The sequence below is a fragment of the Poecilia reticulata genome, chromosome 6 (genome assembly GCF_904066995.2).
Source record: "Poecilia reticulata chromosome 6, P_reticulata-male-v2, whole genome shotgun sequence".
Taxonomy (NCBI): domain Eukaryota; kingdom Metazoa; phylum Chordata; class Actinopteri; order Cyprinodontiformes; family Poeciliidae; genus Poecilia; species Poecilia reticulata.
In genome coordinates this window covers 19,044,976-19,061,224 of record NC_088835.1, presented here as the reverse complement: position 1 = coordinate 19,061,224, position 16,249 = coordinate 19,044,976, and the positions used below count along the sequence as shown (strand labels likewise).

The 16,249-nt window shown below is 37.1% G+C and overlaps 1 protein-coding gene across 2 annotated transcripts; it reads right to left on the bottom strand.

Moving 5' to 3' along the window:
- Positions 1–12: 12 nt before the first annotated feature.
- LOC103466076 (guanine nucleotide-binding protein G(i) subunit alpha-1) lies at positions 13–14,484 on the bottom strand. 2 transcript variants are annotated; one of them, XM_008411423.3, is made up of 10 exons: positions 14,327–14,484; positions 13,952–14,088; positions 7,637–7,679; positions 6,355–6,496; positions 4,387–4,544; positions 4,170–4,298; positions 2,853–2,982; positions 2,632–2,785; positions 1,111–1,303; positions 13–1,034 (listed from the first exon to the last, which is right to left on the bottom strand). In XM_008411423.3, the coding sequence occupies exons 2-9, from the start codon at positions 14,067–14,069 to the stop codon at positions 1,113–1,115; spliced, it is 1,065 nt and encodes a 354-aa protein (XP_008409645.1). In that variant the 5' UTR covers positions 14,070–14,088; positions 14,327–14,484; the 3' UTR covers positions 13–1,034; positions 1,111–1,112. The 2 variants fall into 2 exon arrangements, with proteins under 2 accessions (XP_008409645.1, XP_008409646.1); XM_008411424.3 differs by having other exon boundaries at positions 13,952–14,083; positions 14,327–14,480.
- Between the last annotated feature and the right edge of the window lie 1,765 nt (positions 14,485–16,249).

Below are 16,249 nucleotides of genomic sequence, written 5' to 3'. Positions count from 1 at the left end.
AACACGTACACATCTGTTGCACAAGTTGTCCTGGTTTCACCAGAACAGCTCTTTTATTAGCAAAATCATGGAGATTAGTCCGCTAATGTCCATATATCCAATGGAAACAAAGGGGGTCAAAGGGGGGAGATATGCAACTTGAAACCATCACATGAACCCATCCAGGTTTGTCTTTACACTGAACACAGATCTGCACCGGAACCCAAATCTGCTACAAGGCCACCTCTGCCGTCCTCTTTACCCTCACGATTCTCCGGGAATGTTTGCAGGAGCACATCAACAACTTGGACTAATTAATGAGAGTAGCTTCTTTTTTTGGTCGCTTAGAAAAATACAACTTTGAAAGAGGATGACAAGTAGAGGAATAAAAGTCCCTTTGTTTATATCGTGCACACATTCATTCACACAGACAGAGACAGTCACTCAAACGGGCATCTAGCTTCAATCCACACAAAGCTATCAACTCACAGCACACACACACACACACACACACACACACACACACACACACACACACACACACACACACAGACACACACACACACACACGCACGCACTCACTCACAGTTTGTCAGCATCAGAGTGAACTGGTCTGCAGAGTTTTTTAATATGGAGAGATGAAATTATGCAAAAACTGAGGCTGAAAATGCCCAGAGAGTAATTCAGGTGACTGAGTGAAGAGTTAAATGGCCAAAGCTACACTGACTTTAAAATAAGAGCACACGCTGTAACTAAGGTAATAGGGCAAAAAACAACAACAAAGTTCATTTTTGGACCCCCAAACTGGCAAATGACTCCCCTTCTTTATATAAAAAAATAAAAACAAGTAAAACACAATTTAAAACTTCTAAAAATCCATGGCCATAGACTGTTGTACAAATATTTTACAGAAAAGATTTTCTCTACACACCGTCTTTCAAACTTTTAGAGATGAACATAAGTTAATAAGAGGTTAAAAGTGACATTCTCGTCAGGGCCCGTCCAGCACGCTGACTCTGGGTTGATCTAAGTCACTTGGTAGGCCGACTCTCTGCCTGAATAGAAAGAAAAGCGTCTGATTAGAGAGGAAGAGCAGCGGTGCCCGAGTCACAAACGAGCCGGCGGCGGTACCTTTAGAAAAGGCCGCAGTCCTTCAGGTTGGTCTTGATGATGACGTCTGTGACAGCGTCGAACACAAACTGCACGTTCTTGGTGTCGGTGGCGCAGGTGAAATGGGTGTAGACCTCCTTGACATCCCTCCTCTTGTTCAGGTCCTCGAACCGGAACTGGATGTAGGTCGCGCCGTCATCGTAGGTGTTGGGACCTGAAGTTACGGTTCAGAGTTATGAAGCATTTTTTTTTTGTAGCCAAATGCCACCTCAATTATCAGAACAACAAAATAATAAATCAATACTCGAGTGCTGTTTTTAATTGATTACTTCCTTTTATTTTTTTAAGATTTGAATCCGATGAAATTCAATAAGTCTCAAATTTGAGCTGCTTTGTTTTAATTTGATGCACTGACTGAGGAGACGCTGTTAACCTGACAGATCTGATGGGAATTGATTTAAAAAGACCCATTAAGTTATTTAACCATTTATCTTTTCTCCTGTCGCATCTCATAGCACTGCGTCAAGAAAATGGGATCGCTATTATTGCAGGATATTCAGTCAGTTTTACTTTTTACAGACACATATATCAATCCGACACGACGCTGTTGTTCAACAACTGAAACGTTCTGGTTTTGATTTAACATAACAAAAATTAAAGATGCATGTTTTTAAGATCATTTAAAAAAAAAAAAGGGATGAAGCCATTATTTAAACTAATATCTGCATGAGTTTGTAAGTTCATGTCTGACAGTATAGAAGTCATATTCTACATCGAGTTCCTTTTCAGTAAACTTTTATTTTCAGGTAAAGAGTGATGAATTCTTGTTTTATTACTTATAGTTCTACTTTATTTTACCAGGTAAAATGTTTGAGGACCAGTTTTATTTTACAAACTGGACCTGGCCAAGACACCAACAATAATGTTTTCATTTATTTAATTTGATTTGACTTAATTTCATCAACTCTTTCATGTGCTTTTCATGTGCTGTAATTTTATTTTTTTTACTCATTTAATATTTTTCTTTATTTTTATTGACATTAAATTTTTTTTTACAAGCTTGAGTGAGCGTAGAAATGAGAAAAAGATGGTGCGGGACACGACTGAACCCTGTGAAGCCAAGTGGGGAATTGACATGTAAATTGCATATTTATGAAAAATGTTTTTTCTTTGTTAAAATTCAACCAAAGAAACAACAAATTACTGATCTGGATGCAATTTGGTTCTTGATGCCATAACTTATTTTTCTATGTTATATGAAAAATGGATGTTGCATTAATCAGTCACTTAGTTCATTTATTTTTTTACTAGATGAATTAGATTAGTGTCATATATACGACTTTATTCCATTATAAACTGACTGAGTCTCCTTCAGTAGTAATTAATCCATGCCTTCTGTCAGGGTATATGGACACACATACAGAAAAGTTAAAAATTATTAAAACAAATTGTACATTTTGTCCTTTCATCAGCTCCACATGCAGGGTCAGAGGTTAAACCGGAGCTGAAGAAGCGTGAAGACCTGCTGCTGCTGCGACTCACCTTCATAGTCAGGGAAGCAGATGGTCAGAGGACTCTTGGCGATCTTGTCCTCAAACAAATCTTTCTTGTTGAGGAAGAGGATGATGGAGGTCTCCGTGAACCACTTGTTGTTGCAGATGGAGTCGAACAGCTTCATGCTCTCATGCATTCGGTTCTGACGGGGAGGAGAGAGGTTCAGCGCACGGCGGCAGGTGGAGCACACCCAGGCCGGGAAGTCTTACCATCTCCTCGTCTTCCGCCAGCATCAGGTCGTAGTCGCTCAGCGCCACGCAGAAGATGATGGCGGTCACTCCCTCAAAACAGTGAATCCACTTCTTCCTCTCGGACCTCTGTCCACCGACGTCAAACATCCTGATGTCACGGAAACACACGGATCAAAGCTGGAGCGGGAATTAACCAGTTATAAACCAGTTATTGGTTCTGAGTGAGGATTTAAAGTTCAGGCCGGCGTCGCCTCAGAGTGATGAACCAGGTCAGCCTCCATCCATGCTGTGACATACAGCAGTGTGCAGAAAGCTTCATTCACTCACAGTAAACATGAATGTTTTATTAAGTTGGGGCTTTAAAACATTTCAACCTTTTTTCATAAACTGGAATAAAAATACAACATACAAATATGTTTCTAGTTTCTATCAAAATTTTCTCATTTGCAAATAAAACGCAAATTTTTTTATTTTACTATTGTACACAAGTGAGTGCAAAATATTCAAATAGGTGTAAAGTCAGTTGTCCGTTCTGATTCAGCCGAAGACTGAAGAGTTATTTAACTTTTTAACGCCACAAACTATCAGTTGTGGAGTTACCAAAAAGACATTATGAAGCCGCACTTTCAAGAACTTTTCTTGAAAAGAAAAGTTCTTGAAAGTGTCTCTAATTTTAGAGACTCTGTTGGGTTTAGAAAAGCAAATAGGAATATATCAACTATTTCTTTTCAACAAACAGAATTACAGAGAATATTTTACAAAGGAAATATTAGATAAAATAATTAAAACTTTAAAATGGTGTCAGTATTCATACACCAAGTTCTCTAAAGATCTCCTTATCTGAACTTTTCTTGAAAAGTTCTTGAAAAATGTCTTTTCCAAAAATGAGCTGAATAAAAATCTCCATTGTAATGTAGATGCACCAGAAAGGAAAAATAAATCAGAGTGAAAATACTTTTATTTAGCAAAAATGTCTATTTTGGTGTAATTTTTTATTTTTTTATTTTATTTCTCTACACTTACTTAGATAAAAAAAAAGATACCCATACTTTTCCAAGACACATAGTAAGCCTGAATTTGAAAAAAAAAAACAAAAAAAAAAACAAGAACTGGGTGAACAAGTTTGAATTTAGTGCAGATTTTCTCCAAATGGTCAAGTATTGGTGGCAGCTTCATGCGATTCTGGAACGTTGCACAAACTGAAAGCGACGCTGCAAAAAAGACGACTAACTTCAACTTCATCCATCAGCGGTTGAAACTTTGCAGAGGTTTAGCCTCAAAAGGACAGGTAGTAAAAAAACTAACGAAATAATCCCTTGTTAAACTTTTACTTACTTGAAGTGCAGGTCCTTAAAGGTGAAGTGTGTTTCCACAATGCCGGTGGTTTTGACTCTGGTCCGCAGCACGTCCTGCTGCGTTGGGACGTAGGAAGGCGCAGATAGCCTTTCCAGATCGTTCAAGTAGCTAACAACAGTTATAGGCAGGACAAAGTTAGCTGATAGAAAATCAACCAGGTCATAAATGCGTCCCAGTACAGTTGGGATTCTCTCACTATGATGCCGAGTCGTTGAGCTGGTATTCCCGGGAACGGCCGAAGCATTCCTGAATGCCTCCGTCCTTCCAGAGCCGCTGGATGGCGTCGGCCAGCTCAGGCGTCATGACGCCCTCTTCTGCTGTACTCGCAAGGGCAAACAGCTGCCGGGCATCGTCCTAAAGAACAAAAAAAACAAAAAACAGAATTACATAGTTATCAAAGCTCAATAGATTTCTTAAGCTACTCTAGTATAAAAACAATTCTCAAATGAATAAATCATGAAACGAGCCACAGTAAGAACAGAGCTTCTGGTTCTGCAGTGTGGGTTAAGACCTTCCCAGCTTACGGATATGTTTGATATCTGGACAGTTTTCACTCAACTCTGTTTCATTTTTAAAACGTATTAATACAGGACTATTCTCCACTGAACGAGTCACAATTTATGATCCACCATGTACTTTCCTTACTTGTGAAGAAAGAAACTTAGAAGAGTTTACACTCCGTATGGTTGAACATTTAAACCAGAATCAAGTTCAGACTAAAATCCTCATTCGTGATAAAGTGGAGATCTTGGAGCTCAGGGTTTCTGTCACCAACTCAGAAATAGTGGGTGAAAGTGGACAAAAACTCAAAAAGCTCATTGGGAAAAGCAAAGAGAAAGAGCATTTAAGATTAGAGCTGCTCAAAAGATGTTAAAATCACATTTGCTTTAGCAATATTTGCTTGCAATATCGCAATAGCAGAGAAACTGCTTTGAAGAAATGAAAAGAGAAGCTATTGCAATTTCCAGCAACACTTTCACAATTAATGTTTTAACCAAATATCTAAATAAAAAACAAGGTCCTTTATTTATCAGTTTGTAATAGAATAAGAAACACAAATATTTTTCATATTCAAGTATTTGCCGTTTTGTTTTTTACAATTTATCCAGACTTTATGACATTTTTTTAATTTTAGAGACTCTGTTGGGTTTAGAAAAGCAAATAGGAATATATCAACTATTTCTTTTCAACAAAAACAGAATTACAGAGAATATTTTACAAAGGAAATATTAGATAAAAGAATTAAAACTTTAAAATGGTGTCAGTATTCATACACCAAGTTCTCTAAAGATCTCCTTATCAGAGTCATGATATAAAAAAAAAACTTTAAAAGTTTCCATCTAAATCTTTTCTTGTCTCAATAAAGTTTGAGCTTAAAGAATGAAGAGTTCTGAGGTAAACAGCAAAACACTGTTTGCAAAAGCATGAAAATCACTAAAGAAAAGCATCTGGACTTTAAGATGCTGATGATTACAAAATGAAATTAGTCATGCTGAGCAAATGAATAAGTCTTTCTTCTGCAAGGAAAGAAAAAGCCCAGTTAGATTAAAAAAAACAAGCCTGAATGTTATTGTTTCATGACTTATATTTTTATCACTGATTAATGGATATGTAAATGTCTCATCCAAGGTCAACATCTTTGTTTGTGACATTTACAATCAAACCCACTTCCTCTAATGTTGCTCAATGAGACACTGAGGAGAAAAGGCACCAGAGGACTGAGGATAAATAACCTGTTACTATTACTCTACCACTTTATTTCTATAAAAAACAACAACAGAGAGAGAAGAGGAATAGAAGTGGTTAATTAGTACACAGGAGCCAAATAAAAACACAAATACTCTAGGTGTGTACAAAGGAAAAAAGATTACAACACAGTTGATAAAAGAAGGAAAAAATGTGTTTTTAGAGAGGTTTTTACAAACAGTCTGGCTGGCCTCCAGCGGCGGCTTATTCCGCTTTTCAAGAGCTAAAACTTCACTGAATTCATAAAGTGTTTGGAGGAAGATCAACATGCTCAGATGTGCCGATCTAAGAGCACGCGATGTCGTGTACGAGTGAATCTGCTCAATATGAAAACTGAACAGGAAACTGAAGAGATTCCCCATCCTGATAAAACAGGAAAACAAAAATACTTTAAAATAAACTCTTTTCTTGGACTCACTGCTCTGGCTGATTCAGCAAATTCAATCTTCAGGCGTCCCATGGCTCTGATGATGGCCATCATGGACTGGATGGTGTTGCTGAAGACCACGGCCTTGTACTGCTTACACTCCTCCTCCGAGTAGCCGGCCTCATGGATGATCCTGAAGAACAGGCAGAGGAAACCTTCAATTACCTGCTGTAGCGTTTATATCACTTTAAATAAACACAAAAGATTAAAAATAAAACAACTGAGGTTTTAAATATTTAAGCTGGAGGCATTTAAAGCAGAAACATTATTGGCCACTTGCAGGCAGCAAAACCAAATTATAAAGTTAATCTAATTTAACCCCTTCAAACACTCCCAAAACCGTTATCAAATTACTGATTTAGATTTAAAAAAAAAAAAAGAAAAACAAAACATAAAAATTAAATGTACCTTTCAGCTTAATTAATCTGAGATAGAGTTAAATGTTATGCTTGACAAGAAATATAGACTAATCAATACATTAGGCCATGTGTTTTGTATCTGGAACATCAACTGATTGCAGCAGAGCATCAAATGTGAGTACAGTGAGCAATGAGGATCAAATTAGACTGAGCTGATGCCCATTTAACCAATTAATCAGTATTCATCAATACACCTATAAGCTTGGTACATTTATGGTTCAAATACAAAACTAAATTTCACATTTATCCTGTAATAATTTTGAAATAATTAACTTTTTCTAATTTGATTTCCCTGTAACATGAGTAGAAATCTCAGAGAACACAATGCACATAATTGAGCATTAATACGACCAAATTAATTATTTTGCTGTGTTTAATTGTTTCATAAGGTTTCATTTTGTTGACAAGATGCATCTGAATCAAGTCTTTACTCTAAAAATGTTTGTCAGACACCACTGCAATTAGAACAACATTAATTGTGTCATTCTTAGGGCCCAGTTTACATGAAGATGCATGTTTTCAACAAGCAGCCAACAACAAGAGGCGCTTTTGGCTGACAGTCAAACAAAACAACGTCGCCTTTAAAGGAAGAAAATTACAGCTCCATAAAAACTGCCAGCGATGACGTAGGTTGATCAGCGTGTGTCACAATGAGGAGCTCAATCCAGTTCCTTACAGTGAACTAATGGACGTCTGCTCTGCAGAAGAACAATGATGTGGGATTGAATAATCTCATGTGACCTCTTGTACATTAAAGTCTGTCTACTTCTGGGATTATTCACATTGTGTTATTACATGCCGATTTGGTTGTTTCTGAAACAATAGAAACTGCATGTTTGGATTTTCAGACTTACTTCATCTGTTTGACAATTGTGCTTTTCCCAGACTCTCCAGCGCCTGAAATAGAAACCAAAAGGTACGTTATGATTGGTGCAGAGGTAAGACATAAAAAAAAAAAGATACCAACAACTGACACCTTTTATTAAAGGTCCTAGATAAAGTGAGAGAGCTAAAGGGACAATATTATGCATTTTCCAAGCACAGTGTCAACTTCCAGAAAACTGCACAACAGCTGAAACACAGTTTCTTTAAATTGAGGCTAAAAATCTTGAGTTAGACAAAATAAATGGAACATTGACCAACATATTTGATCATTTTGAGGATGGCACTCACCAAAATATAACATTTGTTTCTGGTGTTTTTTTTGTATGACTTATGTTTGTGTTTTTAAGACGTAAAGCACTTTTGAACTGCGTTGATTCTGAAATGTGCTACATAAATAAACTTGATCGATTGAATAGCACAATCAAGTAACTGTCATCAGTTGTTATAAAAATGCTGTATATATCAAATTTGACTTAAAGGATATTTGACCTTGTAATTTAACTCCTTGAAATTGGGCCTCTGTCTCTTTAAGAAGCTCTTTCTGAAACCCCGCCTACAAGAAGTTCTCATTTAACAATGTTTTTACCAGCGTTGAACTGAGAAGTAGCTCGTAAAATGAGCTCAGCAGATGCACAGTTCCACTAGGTGTTTGCTAATTGATGCTGGCTAGTCTGAAGGAGCCGAGAGGAAAAGGGCCGGTCTGCGAGGTAGAAACTCTTTGACTCCAAGAAGCTGCGTCTAGAAGCAGACTCCAGGTCCACCCAATGGTTGCCATGGAGATTATAGAATTTCTCAAACATGCATGAAAGAATCAAGGCAGTGCTCCAGGGACAATTTTGATGAGAGAACAACATTAAAACATGATGTTAAGCATTACAAAAAAGAAATGTTAGTTAAAAAGATGGCTTACAGCTAATGAAATTGATATTTTCAGTAGCTGACAATAATAAAAAAACAAAAAAAATTTAATGAATAAATGCATCCAATAAAAATATTGTTTTTTTTCCAATAGGTGCTTTTAATCTTACAAACAAGCCTCATTGGTACCCATATTCTAATTTATTAAATATGACTGTATGATCAAAAACAGCCTTTGACTTAAGCAGGTGTTACATATTTATATTATACCATATTTTCAGCAACAGAAATTGTTCACTTTGTTTTAAATTAAAAACTACGCTCATGTTTTGCATTAATTCAATTCTTTGCATAAATACAGTAACAATACAATATTTATTATGACTATGAGAATCCTATGCCCTTACAAAAGCACCACTATGCTTTACAATAGCCTCTAAATCAGCACATAAAGACCCCGCAGCAAAAACAACAATTAAAAAAACCCAAATGAAACGTTTTCTACAGTAGGCAGAGCAAACCTGAAGCCCTGAAAAACCCGAGTGACTGAATAATCACCACCAGAGTGACTTAAAATGTGACATCTGGCGAACGACGCTATCCCAGGTGATGTGCAGCATAATGTTGAAAGTGAGAGAATGAACTCCAAACACACAAAACCAAACTGCACAAAGTAACTTACTTCACTAAAACAAAACCCTTCAACTGAAACATGAACATCTACCCACAAATTTAATGTGCGTAGCGACCAGAATTTGCATCCAGCAGCCTGCAGTAAAATCATGCCCGCATATTTGTACAACACTCTGCATCGCTGTACTCATTTCCATTACCTTCAGGTGGTAGAGCTCCCCTTCACAAAACAGGTCACTTTGCTGCACAAATCCGCCCCATTGGAAAAAATAATTCCTAAAAGTCACAAACTAGATAATCCTAAAAATACCTTCATTTACTGCACAATCCTACAGCTGAGATAAAAATTTATAGAGAGAAGCAGCTTGATGTTCAGAATGAGAGAAATTTCCAAACTCTGCTTAAAATGTCAATCTTAGCAGCACTTTATTATATAGAGCAGCATGGAAGCTGTTTAGGGCCAGTTTAGAGCGATCTTTGAGCAATTGGATTAATCATCTCGATCATCCTGTCAACAAGATTACACACAGCTTACATTTATCTGGGTTACAGCCTCCCATCTGATCGCACTGCAGCGACTCGGATACATCCAATATTGAACCATAAAACTCCTCCAAACTGCTTGTACAATTTTGTGCTTGGATGATATTATTAAAAACAGGAAACGTAATCAGTGCTCTTCGGTATGCTTTCGAATTTGCCATTAAAGTGTTTTGTACAGAGTCCCTCTGAGATACAGAAGTGTTTTAAGCTGAGCACACAACATTTTAATTATACCGTCTCTGCAGGGACTCTCTGCTCCCAGGTGAGCTGCAATGTTTTGCAATTCACTGTCCGACATGATAAACAGCGATCATGCAACAGAGTTATTATTACCAAAGGAAAAAAATATTAATTTGAAATCACAAATTCGAAGTGCACTGCTGCCGTTTAGATTTCAAGGACACTTCAGAAGCCAATTATTGGAAAAGGCAGAGGAATCTAATGTTTTATGCTTGTTGAAGGACTCAAAAGTGCCACAGGGTTCCAGCGCAGATTTATTTTTGAAGGAAAAACAACAACTCTGCCTCTTCTGGGCTGAGCTGTCTTTTGCAAAGACATTGCAACATACTTTAGATTGGGAAATTTGTACGTGACTTGAAATAAATGAACAACTAGATGTGCGATGAAACACATCGACTTGTAAAATGACAAATAGTAAACGCACAATAGAAACTCATTCTGGTGCTGGTAATTGTGGGAATCCTGGAGAGGGAAAAAAAACAAAAAATTTTTTTACACACCACCAGCATTAAAATTCAAATCAGCATCGCAAATGAGGCACGCACACTTACATAAGCCATCAGCAGGTCAACAGTGTACTGCATTAGGCAACAGGGGGAAAAAAGTGGCACCAGCCATAACTGAAAAGCAGAGATTAATCACGATAAATGCCACCGATAATGCAAAACAACAGTGCAGCATATTACAGGGTTCAAACGTGCACTTTGCTGTCTCTGTCGTGTAATTTAAGTTGTGACAGATGCATACTGCTGTCAGCCAGAACACCAACGTTGCTATGCAACCTGTGCCCCATCCAATCCATCTATTCAACCGATGCAGGGGCAGAGCAGTGGGGAAAGGTGTGGCAGCATTCCTTAAAATAATAATAATACTAATTTACAAACAGTTCTGATCTGAGAGAATCCAGATGAGCATTTATGTTTTTAGCCTTCAGACACAATGAGCCTGCAAAATAAGAGGTTTCATAACTGGTATGAAGTATTTATTGTTGTTTGCAAGCTGCTAAACTTTGACAAAATAGCATAAAAGTGTTCGTCACCAGAGCATTTCATAACGACAACATGAAAATTTATAACTGCTTTGTGGAAGTCCTGTACTCATTCTAGAAACTACTGGTTTTTACTTTCCACATACTCTATTACTTACAAGGATCACATACAAAAAAAAAAGAATCCTGGATATGATGGAAACATTTCAAAATATATAAGATTGGCCGATACAGCTGAAAAGTTTATCACGACATAAACGTTTCACATCAGATGCTATCAATAATTGTCAATAATTATTCATTCATTTTTTTGCTTAAAATATCTGAAATACTGCCATACTGGTAGCATGACCATGTCCTTTACTTTTAAATAAAGAACATAAAGAATAAAAACCTTAAACTGCTGCTGCTTAAGTTACTCAATATGTTGTTGCTAGGTAACCAAAGAGTGAGTAAGTTGCTAGGTAACCAAAGAGCGAGTGAGTTAGCTGATGCCACCAACCTTGATGCTTAAACCAATGAGAGGTTAAGGAGCTAAGGTTTCTCCTCTGCCTACATCCCCCATAATGCTGTGCAGTTCTGAATCAGAGTTCAGTGAAATTATTGAATATTCTATCAGACGTTTTACCTACTGATATTGATCACGTATCTATTGCAAAATATGTTGTTACTAATTCATATATACAATTAAATCATACACTATTTTTAAGGATATGCATCTTCATGATTTATCAAAATATTTACCTATAAAGGAAACTAAACTTACATCCAACAGGTTATATAGAGCGTAATTTTAGTCCTTCAAACTCAGATAAAACATGAGACCAAAAACAGTCTTTTGTCGATTTTTCTTTCACACATACTTTGCATGCTTTTCTTGAGGCTAATAATATTTTACTTTACCATCTCAGTTTTATTTCAAGAGATGTCAAGAGCTTGGCTTAACAAAGTACATCCATCTATTGGATCTGCGCAATACATTGTAAGAATCACTATCGCAATACTGGTGTGTGCAACATGGAGAGTTGTAATAAACTCCTATTGGCTACTATCGCACATGGATCAAGGATTGATGCTTTGCATGCTAATAATATATTTTGCCTATTTGTGGTTGCCCACACATGATGCTGCAATTCACATACAGAGCTGCAGGCACCATGATGACAGCTGGAGAGGAATGAGGAAAATGTGGAAATCGTTTTTAACAGTGTCCTAATGATTTAACAATAATAATAATAATAATAATAATAATGAAATCATACAGCCCTACAGTTAATCCATCATCGTGTCAGAGCTGAGACTTTAACTTTTCAGCTTTTACTTCTAACAATACTTTTGGCAAAGAGCTGATGCCTCTAAACCATCTGTTCTTGAACATTTCAAATATCACTAGATTTTTATGTCCATTACACTTGGACATAAATACGCTATGAAGTCCTCAAAAGTTGATGTAATGCAGCTTTTAGGCGTTATCAGTAGAAGTTGATTGAGGAGATGACGCAGGCATTTGTTTTCAGTGTTTTGAGCCAGTGACACATCAGAGCGTTGTTGTAATGTTTCAGGAGTTTGACATCCTGAATATTTATTTATAAAAACTGTTTTAGTCCTGTGTGACTACAATGGCAGAAATGTGCTTTAAGCAAGAAGCTATAAATCTGAAAAAGGATTTCTGGAGATCATTTCATCAAGGCCGACACTCAGTGTTTCACCACCGCACACAAATCATGTTATTATAATTTCAGAATTTTGAAAATATAAAATCTTCCCATGACAAATATTGTAAATAGAGTTTTTTCTGTTTATTTAATTTCTCCATACTTGAGTTTTATAGATCAATTTATGGCACCTTTTAAACATGTAATTATAGATGTGTAATTTCAGTCTGTGTAAAATATTTCCACAGCAATCAGGCTTTAGTTATATAAACTCCAACTGGCCTTAAAGAGCATAAGTAATAAAATAAAATAAAGATTAAAGGTATTAACCTCTTCCTGCCGTTTCCTCAACACATTAGTGGTCTAAAAATCTCCTGATTCACCGTGTTTATCTGCTGTGTCGTTGGGTAAAATTTGTCCATGAAGCGTCAAGGACAATGGGACATCTTATTTTGAAAATAGTTGTTGCTAAAATGTTGGGATTTTATGAAATAATGAAGAAAGAACAGCTAACATTATGGTAAACATATTTAAAGTGGTTCCAAAGACTTTCTGTTTTCCTACATATGTTCCTTTGCTGGAAAACTGACTTTTTTGGCAATCATGCAAAGATTTATTTATTTATTTATTTATTTTAAATAAAAGCATTTTTCACATTTTTCAACGGGCTTCAGTGTATATTTGTTGCCCTTTCTGGTGAAATGGATTGTTTTGACGCATTTGTATTGTTTGTTTTTAACCACATTTTGAAGCTGGAATGTATTCAGACTGGTTGAGCAGCATAACTGGGATAACTACTATCTTTTTCAAACCTTCACTTTCAGGAGCCACGCATGTACTCTAGAAGGGCATCTGGACATCAACGAGGCTGCTGTGGGTTTGAAGGAGGTTGAGCGGCATGTATGTTACTGAATGTGATCAAACAGCGGTGCAGATCCCTCACAAAGCGGTTCTGGACAGCAGATCCGACCCTGTCCGCGTCCTGCTGGCTAACTAATCCGTGCTATCACCGAGCCGCTAAAGCAGCTCATTATCTTACAGTTAAATTAGCTTACGGACTTACTGGAGGATAAAAGCGCCCTGAGCCAGAATAAACACGCTATTGGTGACTGAGAGTTGATTTAAATGTGTTGAGGATGGACGACACAATGGGGAGAACCTAAAGTTTAGCTAACAGAAGAACCGCAGTTCCACTCATGTAATAAAAAAAAAAAAAACAAGAAACGCCTCCAGTTTCGATAGATTCGCGAATAAAAGTGTCATTTGGGAACATTAGATAAAAAACCCCCCGACATGCACAAGCTAACAGTAACGTCCATCTACGGTTAACACACCCAGTCCACTCCGTCCATCCATCTTTTTCTTACCCAGCAGAAGCAGCTTGACCTCCCGGGCAGCCTTTTCTCCGTCGTCCCGCAGGTTTCTGTCGATCATCTTGCTCCGCTCCTGCGCCGCCTTGTCGTCCGTGCTCAGAGTACACCCCATCTTCTTCTTCTCACCTGGTCTTCAAAATAAATCAGATTACCACTTACTGGAGCACAACTTCAATAACTACGGCAGCAGCAACAGCATGCAGAGGCTACCGAAGCTAGCATCCAGATTGGCGAGGAAGAGGAGGAGGAGGCAGCCTGTCTCTACAACACTCGAGATTCAAACACGCCCAGACCTCGTTCTCAGTTCCCCGATTTTAAGGCCAAAATCCCGGAGTTGAGACTTAAAGTGAGGGGCTGTGGGGTAATTACCTCTTCTATTTGCGTCCCAGAGTTAAACCAGTCAGATGTATCCAGTTATTCCCGGAGAACCGAGACGGGAACAAATTGTTGCATCGATGACGGAGCTGCAAAAATGTTCGTTTCCTCTTCGGCTCGCATACCGCTGAACTGCGCATGCGTGGCAGTGCAACAGGCTTTCACAGAACGGTGGAAAGAAAAAAGTTGTTAGAGGCGGGGATTCATTCATCTTTTTCTGAGGTTTACATTTTTAATTTGAAAAAATATAGTAGTTTTGACTCTGCATATTTAATTCAAAGTGTCTAATTTTTTTAAGGGACAACATACGTTAGTCAACATTCAGTTCGTAGTTTGATGTAAATGTACAACAGCCAAAGAAACATTTCCATAGGAGGTTCATTTACCTCATGAATGTGCATTTATAATTCAGGGAATAAATAACAATAATATCTAACCATGATCTAAAGGACATCCAAAAATTTCAATAAAATAAATAATTTGCCTTAAAAAAACATAAAAGGACAAACTAAACACAACCTGTGAAAGGATATGTTTTCATCATCGGTTGTAAAGCAAAGATAAGTTTATACTTGCTGTTAGGGTGAAGTAGGAAATCAGGGATCTACTAGTACCACTGACAGTGATACAGACCCACCGTCAGTATGATGCTACCTCCACCATGCCATGCAGTTGATTCATCTGTCTCAGGTCCTTCATGCATTCTTCTGGTCATTTTTGTCAAATAGTTCAATCTTTGTTTCATCCGACCTTCGGTGTTTTCTGTACTGCAACTATTTTGCTATTTCAGTCAAGCTTGAAGATTTCAATTTATGAACAAGAGCTTTTTTAGTCTGCACCCTCTCCAGTCTTTTTCTGATTTTATTGTGGGCATAATTGGGAAGAGTAGTTGATGTATTGTCAAAGGGCTTTCCAACCTTCCTCTAACATTTTTTTTTGTCAAAAAAAAGCTGAAATACAACCATATATATTCCCTAAGCTGACATAATTTAATGTGTAAACACTAATTCAGCCATGGCACAGGTAAAAGAATCAGACAGGAAGCTTGAGTTATACCACTTTCTTTTATGTTGTACTGACCTTGAGGTTTTCACTGTGTGGGAGGAACAGAAAGCTGAGCAACAAACATCAAATCCTCATAAAGAACAGTGACATTTGAATGATAAAAACCATGCAAGAAAATTATGGACAACTGTGAACTGTGAAAATTATGGTTTAATATCTTCCTTCTAACAAGTGAATAAAAGAACTGCAAACTTTTACCAACTTTTGTTCTGGTCAACTTGTTTTTACAATGTTCCTGCTATTTCAGAGTTTTAGACAGCAATCCACTCCATGTAACAAAGAATCAGCTCACGCTTAAATATCTTGTAACATTTCACTTGAAATATTTTTGCCAATGTTTTACAGATTAGAAACAAAGCTAGTGACAATATTTTGAAAAAAAACTTGCCCTTTTTCCTCCAAAAATAACTCTTTCTAAGTCTCAGAATGTTGGTCCAGTGACTTTATATACCTGTAATCATTATCTGTTCTATTATAGGATGTTTAAGTTATTCATAAAATCCCTAATCCATTCAGCCATGACCGCATAGGCTGAATGTTGATGGCTGACCTTTTTACAATTTGCAAAAAGGCTTTAAGTTTGATTGTTCAGGGATCACACATTTCAAATTGTGGTGTTTAATTTTTCTCCTTGCATGGATTCCTTCACAGAACTCTGATCTTGACAACACACACCACAGATTCTGCCCCAAACTCCCTAAAACCTGGTAAGCTCAACTCAAACCATCCGAGGAAACTTGCTGCCTACAGTGATTTAATCTCACCATTTTTTTCACCTGAGACAATTATTTTGCTAAGAAGAATATGATTTTTACACTAGTTAAATGGTTAGTGCTTTTGGTTTTAAAAGAA

Excerpts from the sequence above, each read along its gene's own strand:
- LOC103466076 (XM_008411423.3), bottom strand. The coding sequence starts at position 14,069 with ATGGGGTGTACTCTGAGCACGGACGACAAGGCGGCGCAGGAGCGGAGC. Across the intron at positions 7,680-13,951 it reads GGTCAAGCTGCTTCTGCTGG|GCGCTGGAGAGTCTGGGAAA; the intron begins GTAAGAAAAAGA and ends TTTCTATTTCAG. Across the intron at positions 6,497-7,636 it reads ACAATTGTCAAACAGATGAA|GATCATCCATGAGGCCGGCT; the intron begins GTAAGTCTGAAA and ends CCTGTTCTTCAG.